At 38.8% G+C, this 14,706-nt stretch overlaps 1 protein-coding gene across 1 annotated transcript in view; it reads right to left on the minus strand.

Moving 5' to 3' along the window:
* Positions 1–6,763: 6,763 nt before the first annotated feature.
* Positions 6,764–14,706, minus strand: part of LOC136884483 (uncharacterized) — a 41,402-nt gene continuing 33,459 nt past the window's right edge. Inside the window, exon 3 of the mRNA XM_067156683.2 lies at positions 6,764–9,944. Coding sequence (XP_067012784.2) covers positions 8,751–9,944 — 1,194 coding nt within the window. The 3' untranslated portion in view covers positions 6,764–8,750. The remainder of the gene's footprint in view (positions 9,945–14,706) is intronic.

Here is a 14,706-nt window from a genome sequence, read left to right on the forward strand (position 1 = left end):
TCACTGATACCCTGCAATATATACGGCATACGTTGAAATGCAAAATATTCACGATTCCATTGTGCGAACACCGCGTTTCATCATGTATACATACATTTATGACATTATCATATTCCGCCCATCCATAATTATAGATTCTTCTTGTCCACCTACCCAATCTTCACGTGAAATTAACTCTCAAAATTTTCCTCATAAGAGATTTAAAGGTTTATTACATTCCCAAGATTATCATATATTTACCGATGGAGCAAAGTCGTCTACTGGCGTAGGGGCAGCATTCTTTAATCCCCAAACCCACACAAGTTTTAAATATCCGTTGCCGAATAGCCTAAATATATTTACAGCGCAACTCTATGACATATACCAAGCACTTTTATATGTTCAACAATTGAATTCCCGAAAAATAAATATTTTAGCGATTCCCAAAGTGTGCTTCAGGCTCTAGAATCTTTTTCACAAAGTTACAATATGTATGTATACGAGGTTAAATACCTTCTTTTTCAACTCGAGAAGTCTGGTTTTTCTATTACGTTACTTTGGATAAAAGGACATAGTAACCACGTAGGTAATGATACAGCCGATTTAGCAGCCAAAGAGGCAAGTACTGATATCGTACATTTATTGCAAATTCAAATTCCGGTATCCCATTTCTTCTCACGTATTAAAAGGGATGCTCATCAAGCATGGAATACACTATGGAGACTTTCTGCCGGTACGAAGGGACAACACTATTATAAACTGCAGCCCACAATTCCGAAACAACCATGGTTTGTGAATGGTACGCACACGCGACGCCATATTATTAATATTATAAGATTACGCTTTAATCAATCGCTCACCCCTGTTTATCAACATCGGTTTAACATAGCCAATAGCCCATCTCGTTCTTGTGGATATAATAATGGAGACAGTGATCATTTAATTTTTCAGTGTCCCCAATATGCGCCTCAACAGATACTGTTAATGAGGAAATTAATCAGATTTTACGTACCTTTGCCCACGCGAGTTTCAGTCTTGTTATTCCAAACTTCACCACAAATCATCAGTATTCTTAACGATTATCTTGATTCCACTCAAATAAGGTTGTAATTACGCTATAATCATTCAGTTGTTTCACGACTACCTGGAAGTGACACATCTATAAGTTGCCAGTGCATTCCTCACATGTCACATCCCCTTTTTGTAGGTCATATGGCGTTTTCTTCTATTACATGCTATTACATAATTTAGTGGTTCTAAATACTATTAGTGATGCGTATGTAACCTAAAATTGAATTAAGTGCAATATTAATAACGGCATGGTTCATGTTTGTGGGTTACTGTAGTCACGTCCTAGTTCGTGAACCATGGGCAACGGCTGAGTGGCCTAGTAAGTGGTCCTGAGAGTCGGGATACCAGTTGCTATGGAATGAGAGTGGGCATCTCGGACATATTCTGAGTCGTGGCCCTCCTTGTGCTCAGGCGGCTAGGACTATAAAATTCACCGGTGGTCCATAACCCGTTAGAGAAGAGATCCTCACTTGGACTATGCGCAAGTAGGGCAGCATCCTGCTTATGAATTTACCGAGCTCAGAACACTTTAAGCAAGCCTCGGACCTATGGGAGTAATGGAGTCCCACTCCCATTTAACAGGCGAGGGACTCCATGGAAACAACTTGGCGAACGAAATGGAATTCGATGGGGAGCTATCAATATTAATGGGGCTTATGGAAGAAAGAAGGTAGAACTGGCTGAGTCAGCAAAGAGGATGCATCTGGATGTGCTAGGAGTAAGTGATATTCGGGTAAGAGGAGATAATGAGGAAGAGGTGGGAGATTATAAAGTGTACTTGACGGGTGTTAGAAAGGGAAGGGCAGAGTCTGGGGTAGGGCTCTTTATCAGGAATACCATTGCACGCAACATAGTTTCTGTTAGGCACGTAAATGAGCGAATGATGTGGGTAGATTTGTCAGTGGGAGGAATTAGGACAAGAATTGTGTCCGTGTATTCACCATGTGAGGGAGCAGATGAGGATGAAGTTGAGAAGTTTTATGAAGCATTGAGTGACATCGTGGTCAGGGTCAACAGCAAGGATAGAATAGTGCTAATGGGCGATTTCAATGCGAGAGTTGGGAATAGAACTGAAGGATACGAAAGGATGATTGGTAAATGTGGAGAAGACATGCAAGCTAATGGGAATGGAAAGCGTTTGCTGGACTTCTGTGCTAGTATGGGTTTATCTGTTACGAATACATTCGTCAAGCATAAGGCTATTCACTGCTACACATGGGAGGCTAGGGGTACCAGATCCATAATAGACTATATCTTAACAGACTTTGAATTCAGGAAATCTGTTAGGAATGTGCAAGTTTTTCGCGGATTTTTCGATGATACAGACCACTATCTGATCTGTAGTGAACTAAGTATCTCTAGGCCTAGGGTAGAGAAAGTGAAATCTGTCTGCAAACGAATAAGGGTAGAAAATTTCCAGGACGAGGAAATTAGAAGTACATGGATATGATTAGTGAGAAGTTTCGAACAGTAGACAGTAAGCAGGTTCAGGATATAGAAAGTGAATGGGTGGCATACAGGGATGCTGTAGTAGAAACAGCAAGGGAATGCCTAGGAACAACTGTGTGTAAAGATGGGAAAAGGCGAACATCTTGGTGGAATGATAAAGTGAGAGCAGCTTGTAAACGTAAAAAGAAGGCTTATCAGAAATGGCTCCAAACAAGGACCGAGGCAGACAGGGATTGGTACTAGATGAAAGAAACAGAGCGAAACAAATAGTTGTTGAATCCAAAAAGAAGTCATGGGAAGATTTTGGTAATAACCTGGAAAGGCTAGGTCAAGCAGCAGGGAAACCTTTCTGGACAGTAATAAAGAATCTTAGGAAGGGAGGGAAAAAGGAAATGAACAGTGTTTTGAGTAATTCAGGTGAACGCATAATAGATCCCAGGGAATCACTGGAGAGGTGGAGGGAATATTTTGAACATCATCTCAATGTAAAAGGGAATCATCCTGGTGGTGTTGTGAACAGCCAAGCTCATGGGGAGGAGGAAAATGATGTTGGTGAAATTATGCTTGAGGAAGTGGAAAGGATAGTAAATAAACTCCATTGTCATAAGGCAGCAGGAATAGATTAAATTAGGCCTGAAATTGTGAAGTATAGTGGGAAGGCAGGGATGAAATGGCTTCATAGAGTAGTAAAATTAGCGTGGAGTGTTGGTAAGGTACCTTCAGATTGGACAAAAGCAGTAATTGCACCTATCTATAAGCAAGGGAACAGAGAGGATTGCAACAACTATCGAGGTATCTCATTGATTAGTATACCAGGCAAAGTATTCACTGGCATCTTGGAAGGGAGGGTGCGATCAGTCATTGAGAGGAAGTTGGATGAATACCAGTGTGGTTTCAGACCACAGAGAGGCTGCCAGGATCAGATTTTCAGTATGCGCCAGGTAATTGAAAAATGCTATGAGAGGAATAGGCAGTTGTGTTTATGTTTCGTAGATCTGGAGAAAGCATATGATAGGGTACCGAGGGAAAAGATGTTCGCCATACTGGGGGACTATGGAATTAAATGTAGATTATTAAAATCAATCAAAGGCATTTATGTTGACAATTGGGCTTCAGTGAGAATTGATGGTAGAATTAGTTCTTTGTTCAGGGTACTTACAGGAGTTAGACAAGGCTGTAATCTTTCACCTTTGCTGTTCGTAGTTTACATGGATCATCTGCTGAAAGGTATAAAATGGCAGGGAGGGATTCAGTTAGGTGGAAATGTAGTAAGCAGTTTGGCCTATGCTAACAACTTGGTCTTAATGGCAGACTGTGCTGAAAGCCTGCAGTCTAATATCTTGGAACTTGAAAATAGATGCAATGAGTATGGTATGAAAATTAGCCTCTCGAAGACTAAATTGATGTCAGTAGGTAAGAAATTCAACAGAATTGAATGTCAGATTGGTGATACAAAGCTAGAACAGGTCGATAATTTCAAGTATTTAGGTTGTGTGTTCTCCCAGGATGGTAATATAGTAAGTGAGATTGAATCAAGGTATAGTAAAGCTAATGCAGTGAGCTCACAATTGCGATCAGCAGTATTCTGTAAGAAGGAAGTCACCTCTCAGACGAAACTATCTTTATATAAGTCTGTTTTCAGACCAACTTTGCTTTACGGGAGTGAAAGCTGGGTGGACTCAGGATATCTTATTCATAAGTTAGAAGTAACAGACATGAAAGAAGCAAGAATGATTGTTGGTACAAACAGGTGGGAACAATGGCAGGAGGGTACTCGGAATGAGGACATAAAGGCTAATTTAGGAATGAACTCGATGGATGAAGCTGTACGCATAAACCGGCTTCGGTGGTGGGGTCATATGAGGCGAATGGAGGAGGATAGGTTACCTAGGAGAATAATGGACTCTGTTATGGAGGGTAAGAGAAGTAGAGGGAGACCAAGACGACGATTGTTAGACTCGGTTTCTAACGATTTAAAGATAAGAGGTATAGAACTAAATGAGGCAACAACACTAGTTGCAAATCGAGGATTGTGGTGACGTTTAGTAAATTCTCAGAGGCTTGCAGACTGAACGCTGAAAGGCATAACAGTCTATAATGATAATGTATGTATGTATGTATGTATTAATAACGGCTTGTGACTGGGAGACAGAACATTCAATCCCAACCAATCTCCTCAAGAAAGAAAGAAAGAAAGAAAGAAAGAAAGAAAGAAAGAAAGAAAGAAAGAAAGAAAGAAAAGTTGTTGCGTCAATTGCAGCCGTCCTGTTAAGGCCGCTTCGTTAGAGCACCTCACCAATGTACAGCCTGAATTGAAGCCAACGTACACGAGTTTGGCCTACAATACAGACCGGTTGCTGTCTGTTATTGACTGTTATTTACTTAAAGTAAATACAAGGATTCAGTATAATTATTTGAGTTTATTGAAATGTTGAAAAGAGTTTCAACAAAAATGAAAGTATGGATTAGAGAAGAAATTGGAAACGTTCGTCTAAATGGCAAACACAGTTTGACTGTGGTAAAGCTAGATAAAAATATTTTTCATGCAGTAATTGTGACGGACTCAGCTTCAGGAAGAATGTGTGTTATGCCAAGGATAGATTTGGAAACGTTGACATACCGGTACCGTTGATTCTTAAGCGGAGGCAATTTTCTCTAAATTTAGCCTTCTCTGTCACAGGCAACAGTGCATGCATGTGGAATGAATCTCTCCACTCCAGCGTATACCCGTGGATAACTAACTATAGGCAGATCCTATCTACAACTGCACTCAACATGGTTCACGAGGAAATTTCATAATTCCTGTTACGATTCTAAACAGTTGACATGTACGTACCAATATGGGAAGTGTAACTTTTGTTCCTAAGATATATTAGCAAATTCATTTCAAATTACATTATACAGACTAATGTTTAGTGTTCAAGACAGGCTTACATACCAGTACAGTATGTTAATATTAACAATGAAAAACCAATATTATGGTGGTCTGAAGACAAGAATTTATAATCAGATGTTGTCTTTGTGTTACGACAGTATAACCTAACTGTGATCCTTTAAAATGTATTATAAACTTCATAATGTTTCTGTATTGTCACTGTAAAGCTTATAAGGAAGTTCACGGAAGTCCCACCTTACAATTCAAACATCAATTTAATTAAAATAAATTGGTAATTGATAATCTTTTAGACCAGCTTGAATCCCGTACTTTGAGAATGAAATTTTTACGGCACATTTCTATTCACAAAGAGTGCAACACAATTGGTGAGACTCGAGATTTTATCTGCTGGTCTTGAGAATGTTGAACAAGAAGTCTTCTCATCACTAGTTGGCTGTTGAACCTTGTGGCACTGCACTGGTGTCGGTAGCAGCTGTAGAAACAAAAGATCTTCCAGACCTAAGAAAACTTGATAGCCTACTATTAGGCCAAGAAAAGAACAAGCGCTGAGCCCTGGGGAGTGTAGTCAGAAGATAGACCCCCTAAAATCCGATTGTTTTACCTTCGTACGCCCAAAGAACGAGTATATTAAGATTATACCAGAAATAACAAATGATTGTTGTTGGTTGCGATCATCACGATCATCTTCGACAGTTTAACCCGCTTGCTCAGGGTGCCTACACGCATTGGGGCAGGAAAGAGTTGTGGCCGGGGATACAAGGTCATTTTCCCTTCCCGACATCTCGGGATGTTCAATCGAAAATCCCACCCCAACATCACCAGGTATCAAACCATGGTCGCCGGGATGACAGTCGAGCAGCTAAGCTCTATTCCTTAATAATAACAATAATGGATTGTATATAGCCTACCTATCATCACTGAACAGGGTAAACCTCATGATTCTTTCAAAGTAATGTTTACAGAAGAAGCCAAGCACTGAGCGGAGAACTGTTCCTGGCAATTTCATAGCCCAGTTATTCGACCAGTGGAGTCTTCTTTTCCCTTCTCCGGGAATGCAGCAAGACAGATGGAGAAATGTGGTTTTCTCGCGAGTAGAATTACGAGGTTTTCATTGCCTCGCAACAATATATATACGAGTATTATCAATGCAACAATTACAATTTTACTATATACATGAATAGTTCAGTGTAGTGGTAGACAAAAACAGTAAATCAAAACAGAATTTTACTGAAAATGGGCAGCTTTTCTCAAGAGCTCACTGAAAACAGTTAAAGGCTACGATACCTCATGAGATGATCCCGCGTTCTAATGAAGAAAGGAAAACTGGTAGGCTGGGTGTATAGCAGACAGAGAACACAGTGCTAGAGAAGTAGTATGGAAGCACTTCATTTATTTACAGAAGGTTGTACACTGAATACTGAATGTACTATAATCTAAGAATGCGTGCACACTTAGAAGGAGAACTCCCTTGGAATTGTGAATAAAGCTGTTATTAAATATTGTTTTAACAAAAACCACTTTAATAAACATTTCACTTGAACAATAATCATTGCATTTCCCTCCCTTTCCTGCATAAGACTGTCCATTAAATTATTTAAATTGAACGAATGACAGTATTACAAGAAGCTCACTACAACAAGGATAAAGAATCTCCCGTTTATGAAAATCAATTTTGTGTCCTTTCTCTACCCCAGTAAGTTGGTCTTTTTTCACTGAGTGGTTTTCTCATCACTAGGGCTCGGAGGCTGAGGAAAAATGCTTTTTTTTTTTCAAATATCCAAAGGCGAGGCCCAACAAAATATATGGGTCATTTAGAACAGAAAATTGTGGGTATATTTGTCCTTTGTTGCCTTTTCCAGAAATTTTTGGCGTACTGGCCTTTTTTAGGTCTTTAACGGCAACGTCACTTATTTTCGACTTCATTAGTTCATCCATCACCTCTTTACTCTAATAAATACACACATCTGAAAAAAGAGAAAATGAGTAGTTCTTGATAAAACCAGGGATATTAAATTATGAGTAAGATATGTGAAATATTGAAAGGAGACAATTTTGATGTGAGTGTTTTTGAAGAGGAAGATCTCACTTGCTTCAAGTATGACCCCGTGGAGAGAAGTTTCTCGATGTTTCGCGGAGTGCTGTCTGACGATCCTTTACACGGGGATGGCTCTGAAGTAAGGTTACCAAATTCTAATTTCTGTAATACTAATATGATTCCAGTCATACTGATTTCAGTTTCCTTCTCCAGGATGTCCATGCAGGATTGCTGAATACATTCTAGGTAGGAAAAACATTTTATTGTAAATTCTTCAAGTACTTTTTTGTAACAAACACAGAATTCCTTTCTTTAAATTGTGTTAATATAAAAATATATAACATCTGAAGTATTTAACTCATATATTTTTGTACTGTATTTTGCATACCACCAGAATTTTGTATTTTAAAACAGCGTATTCCTTCATTAAATATGTAATAAAAACAAAAATTATGAAAGAATTGGGATGGCATTTTTGCTTCCTTTTTTGCCAGTTTTTAGGTCTTTTCAAGCAATTATAGGTCTTCAACTTCCGAGCCCTACTCATCACATTGTAGACGGCACCTTTTTTCTCAACTTTCCTCCTAAAATGTCTTTTGTCGACTAGAATTCCTTGTACAGAAGGTGGAAGTGATTTAAGAAATTATCTAGAAGAATCACTGTAGGATGTTCACTTTTTCTTAATCCACATTTTTTTCTCAGAGTGAAAGATACACCTTCTGTGAAAGGTATGTTAAGTGCATGGTCCACTAACAGAACGAGATTGTGCTCTTACTGTCTAATTGTACGGCTATAAATATGTTTTTAAAATTATAATTCATTGCTCTTGTTTTAATATCTCATTTAGAAATGGATTCTGCTTTTCCACGAGTATTCCCTATACGTAATACGCTGTTCGTGAATTAGGTAGGACTGTGCCATTTTCCCGCAGTCTAAGGATAGCAAGCCTGCTTCTTAATCAGAAGCCATCGGTTCGATTCTGTTGAGGTGAGGTATTTTTACCTGGATATCAGGGCTTATTCAAGGTTCACTCAACAACTGAGCAGGTATTTGATGGCGATATTACGGCCTGGATAGAAAGTCAAGAAAAACGGCCCAGAGGATTAGTCTTCGAGCTGAGCAGTATTTGCTTCATCAGGGCTGTAGTACCATGGGAGGGGAACGTGACATTTTTTGCTCTCTGTAGGTAAAATCATTAATTAACCAACAAAACAAAAATGTCTTAAATATCTGCTTACAGCAACATTTGACTGTACTCTGTTTATAGCATCCGTTTACATGTCAATGCTCGCTGATATAGGGAGATTTTATAATTACTGTTCATTCCTTTGAAAATTTCTGAATCAAATCTTTTACTGGTATATGGGAAGTTTTTGATCTCATTTTCAGTTCTGTTGCTGATCCAGCACTTACTCGTCTAGCGATACGAGCTGTTGTCTCGATAGGTGAGAGGTTTGATCTGTCTGAAGGAGACAGCGGTGACAAATCTGCTTGATGCAACGTCGATTCCAGGTATCTGGAGCGATCCGCCTGCCTTTCGCGTGTCGGTAGAGAACTGTACGCTGGCGACGTCCGAACAAAAGGAGCATCCACTGGCCTCCACCCCTTGTTCGACTGCTGCCTCTTGTAGGAAGGATAAGACTGAGGTACGGAGGATGTAATTACTGGAGTTACCTGGTTCCTTGCTCGAGGAAATGGGATGGGACTTTCTCGAATAGATTCTGAGTTTTCTAGACTGAATTTTTCAAACTGCTGTCTTTCTGGGCTGAGGTCGGTAACAAGAACTGTGTCTTGGAAGGGAGTAGCGTAGCTGTAGTAGCCATCGTGCCTTACATGTTGCTTCACACAAGGGGCTTCCTCGACGGGCACTCTCTGTGGCTTGTTCTCAGGAGCTCTTGAAATGTTATCTGTCCGTTTCTCATAAGTCGGCACGCGGAAGGGTTTCGCCATTTCCGACTGAATGCGCGTCTGTTTTATCACTGAATTGCTGGAGTGGTTTCCTGCAGTGAAGGAGTTTCGTCTCGATGCCAAACGTGATAGTAAATCGTCAATAGAATTAAAGCTTCTCTGCCTTTGTGCAGAATATCCTCTTTTCAAGGGGGTGCCTTCTTCAGTACTTTCATTAGTCAAGTCTTTAGGATTTTCTACATCAGCAGTTGGGGCTTTGAAAGTTGGGAATACGTGACAAGTTGTCTTGTAGGTGACTTTCCTAGGACTTTCTAGACTGAGAACCTGAAATGTACCTCTCTTGGGCAGAGCTGAAGAGTCTGTAGCAGAGGAAATCTCCTTCAGCTTGTCGGTAAATCCTTGTATAAGGCTGCTGGTCGGGGAGACAGGTCGCGACGATGATCGTAACGGAACGGGAGGGGCACCGGCGGTCACGAGCGGTTGTGGATCGAACTTCGTTCGGTTGGCCAAGAACTCGTTCCGTCGTCGACGTAGTTGTTCCAGCCGGTCCAGGTTGTCGTACGAGTCGAAAGAATGCGTACGGCGAGGTGCATGGTGAGTACGGTCCTATTGAAATTAAACAAAAAACCATTTTTAAAAACAAAAGAATCTAAAAACATATTTTCAGTTATAAAATGAAGGAATTGCTGTTGGAAGGACAAGCCCGAGGTATGGAGCCAGAGTAAGTACACTCAACCACACAAAAATCCAAAGTTCTAGTTCTCAATGTTGAAAACATCCTAGGGATTGAGCTATGAATCTGAGGTAAATAAAATATAATAAAGTATGAGAATATATTCTTTATTTATTCCTAAAATTTACAATTCTTTTCTTAATCGTCATTATCCGGTCGATTAAATTAGCAGTTTGCATTTTTCTACCACTACGAGCGCTGATGTGAGTCAGAACAGAGTTTCACTACATTCGGTGTGGACACTTTTCAAAAAATAAAAAAAAGCCTGAGGGTATTGAACCAAGGAACACATTACAGAAAGAATTATGTAAATAAGTTAATTTGGCTAGGATTTAAATAAAAAAGAAAATGAGTAGAGAAACAAGCAATTTTAGGCTGTTTTTTCGGAATTGCACTTAGGCCAGAAGTGATTTTCAAAATTTGTCTCTTTAGTTTCATAGGCTGTCCAAGACGCACGATTTAAAATCTTTCTGGGCTCTTTAGCCGTTCAACTTTCGGCACAATTGAGGAAATTGCTTAATTCTACTTTTTCGTAGTGTGGCAACCCCTACTTTGTCTGCGAAGAAATGTTTTCAAAATTAAAATCGGTCACCAAAGAAATGTGAGGATGTTGGTAAACCTGTGCAGTACGTTCAAACAAGAAAGTCATATTCTGTGACGGCCAATTTTTGGTGGGCTTGAGTGGGCAATAAGCAACTAGCTGTGTGTGGTTCGTGCATAAAATCAATTACTGCCGAGGACGACTACATCATCTGTGACGGTAAGTGTCATAGAAAACATCACAGAGCGTGTGTTAAATTAAATAAACGGGAATTCAAGACACTAATTGAGGACAAATCAAAGAAGTGGTACTGCGGCAAGTGTGATAGTGTGAATGGTGATCTGGCTGTAGGGCCGAGTGACCATAAGCTTGGGGATATGGAATCTGTAGTTAGGGACATCCACAAAAGGTTGTGTAAACTAGAAGGAATCGAAGCTGAACAAGCGGAAATTAGAAAGTCGGTGACCTTATGTGCTGAGAGTTTTGACGATATTAAGCGTCAGCTGCACAAAATAACTGATGACTTTAAAAACGCTATGGCAGAAGCAGCGGCATTGAAGTCTAAGGTTGCTGTCCTCGAAAGGGAATAGACAATAGCAGACGAAGAAGTCTCTAAGCTTAGAGAGGAAAATCAAGACCTCCAACAGTACGTCCGGAGGAACAACGTAGAAATTCATGGACTGCCTCAGCTTGGTGACGAGAATCCAGTCGCAGTTGTGAAAGCACTTGGCAATGCGCTCGGTGTCGAAGTGACCGACAGTGATATTGATGCGTGTCATCGTCTACCCCAAAAGAAGCAGGAACTCCCTCCTCCTCTCCTTGTAAAATTTTGCAGCCGGTTAAAAAAGGATCAGCTGCTCGCAGCAAGGAAGAATAAATCAACACTAAGCTCAAAAGATTTAGGTATCCAAGCAGCTAACCGAGCTGTATACATCAACGAACATCTGACATCGGGGAATAAATATCTCCACAAGATGGCCAGGGATCTACGGCAACATGGATATAAATATATTTGGACAAGGGACTGCAAAATCTACGTAAGAAGGACTGAAAACCATCGATCAGTGCGAATTAGGAGCATTGATGATATTAAAAAGTTGCAGAGCGAAGACACAAGTGTAACGGCACAGCCAAGATATCATACCAACACTCGTTAATGGCAGTACCTAAGTGTTACAACAAATATTCCATTTTTCCATTAGGCTGTTATGAAATACAATACGATTCCATAAATAATTTTGTTTTACAGAACATCAGTTCATATACAGTTGCTTCTCACCTGGACGGAAACTGCTCTACTGGCCCGTCAAAATCTTACAGTGCGGTTAGGTGCTTGTACCTAAACAGCAGGAGTATCCGAAACAAACTTGAGGAAATAGAAATTCTGTTGCACATTTTAGGCCAGGTAGATATATTGGTTGTGACAGAAACTTGGGTAAAAAGTGAGGAGGCGAAATACTATAATATACCAAATTATAGAAGCATCTTTTCACACAGAGACGGCAAAGCTGGAGGTGGCTTAAGTATTTACATTTCGCACTGTTGGAAAGCAAATGTGAAAATGAATTGTGAACTTGATCATAGCTTGATATGGGTTGAAATTTATAGGGATAAATTTAGTAGTAGTAAATATAAAAGTATTGATTTAATTGCAGGATATAACCCAAATAGGAATAATGCCATACCATTTCTAGCATCCCTCGAAAATTTTCTAAGTAAAACAACAAACAATTTATGCCTATTTTTGGGTGACACGAATATTGATATCTTAACTAGTGACCAACTAAAAAGAAAATACATGAACCTGCTTTCTTGCTATGATTTCAAGCAATGCAATAATGTATATCCAACACGAATATGTGATACCACAAGCACTTTAATAGATCATGTGTCTATAAATAATTCTGGAATATATTATTATTTATCAAATGTTGGTAGCTATATAAGTGACCATAATATATTAATATTTGATATTCTTTTGCCAAATTCTAAATCTCCATCACAATCGCTTGAACTGAAAAGGCTGAAAGCAACTAATGTAGACCAAAATAATGATAGACCTGAAAGTAGTAATATCACTGAACATAACACAAAAGTCATAAACAACACTACTAGTAGAATTGACATAATGTATAATTCCTTTATTGACCAGCTACTGCTTGGTACACAAAAACAGAAAGCACAAAGTCATCAAACACAAAGAACTGGTAGCTTGCCATGGATATCTTCTGAACTTCTCAGCCTTATTAAGCGACGTGACATTTTACATGCAAAACTTAAAAATCCCACCCTAAAGAATAACATCAATCTCAATCAAGAATATCGCAGGTGTAGAAATAATGTGACAAATCTAAAAAGGAGCTTAAAAACAACTATTACTCTGAAAAATTTAGAATTCATAACAAGAACCCAAAGGAAACGTGGAAAATAATCAATGAAATCATACATAACAGAAAAACAACAAAAGGCGATAATTGTACATCTCTAGAAATAGATAACAAAATAATTACAGACAGTCAGGAAATATGTGAATCATTAAATTTATATTTTACAAATATTGCTAAAACCCTGGCTACAGCAATCCCTCCCCAGAGCACTGAAACACTTGCAGTTCCTAGTTACTTGAACTCATTTTACCTATATCCAACTGATGAAACAGAAGTAAGATCTATAATATCAAATCTAAAAAGCAAGAGTAGCTGTGGGCAGGATGGTATAACTGCCAACTTTCTAAAAGAATTCCAGGATTCTTTAAGTGGGATGCTAACAGATATCATTAACGAATCCTTGGCATCTGGTACATTATCTAGTGAGCTAAAAGTAGCTAAAGTAGTTCCTGTCTTCAAGGGTGGGGACGGGAGGAATCCTAGTAACTACAGGCCTATCTGTATTCTTTCCATAATCTCCAAAATATTAGAAACTATTGTTAAAAAGAGACTTCTCACTTTTTAAAGAAAAATAATTTCTTTTACAATGCACAATATGGCTTTCGTGAGAACTCTAACACTGAAATAGCAACCGTAGATCTCATAAATATGCTGCAAGAGTCAATAGATTTTAATAGTTTTGCTGGTGGGTTGTTTATAGATCTAAAGAAGGCCTTTGATACAGTAGACCATGAAAGACTGTTAGCTAAATTAGAGAGAGCAGGAGTTCGTGGTGTTGCATTGAAGTGGTTTGATAATTATCTGTCCGATAGAAAACAGTATGTAGTGCTGAATAACTGTAGGAGCTCAGCAATTAGGGTAACCCATGGCGTTCCACAGGGGTCAGTATTAGGGCCGATTCTCTTCCTAGTCTACATCAATGATATTGCAACTTGCCGCTTGAAAGGACGTATCACACTGTATGCCGACGACACCAACTTGTTCTATACTGGTAGTAATATAGACTCCATTGTTAAGGATATGCAGGAAGACCTCAATAAACTGTGCTTTTGGTTTCAAGCAAATAAATTAACTATTAATGTGCAAAAGACTAATTATATGATAATGACAAAACAAGGTCAGAATGAAATCCCACACAGTAAAATATATATGCAGAATACTGAAATAAAACTAGTTAGAACTGTCAAATATCTTGGGTTGGTGATTGATAGGAACTTGAACTGGACAGACCATGTTGAATACATTACTAAAAAGATCACACCTGTTGCAGGAATTTTAAAGAAACTTAGTTATCTTGTCCCACAACATCTTCTAAAACACATCTACTACTCTTTAATTCATAGTCACCTACAATATTTGAATATAATCTGGATGCGCTGTAAGAAGTCCGACTTGAATGAGCTAATGGTAGTACAAAATAGAGCTGTTAGAAATATACTTAATCTTCCCTACTTAACACCAATAAAATATCTATACCTAAGTGCTAAAATACCACCCCTAAGCATGAGTGCAGAATTCAATACAGCTGTATCATGTATAAAATAAAACATAAATTTATACAACACAACACTACATATACTCTGAATTCTGACAACCATCCATATAGTACTAGGCATGCAAATGACTTTGCCTTATACAATGTTTGCTCTTATAAATATGGTATAAACAGCTTGAAGTTCTCTGCGATCCAGTTATTTAATAACATCC

This window comes from Anabrus simplex, chromosome 12, assembly GCF_040414725.1.
Source record: "Anabrus simplex isolate iqAnaSimp1 chromosome 12, ASM4041472v1, whole genome shotgun sequence".
Lineage (NCBI taxonomy): Eukaryota > Metazoa > Arthropoda > Insecta > Orthoptera > Tettigoniidae > Anabrus > Anabrus simplex.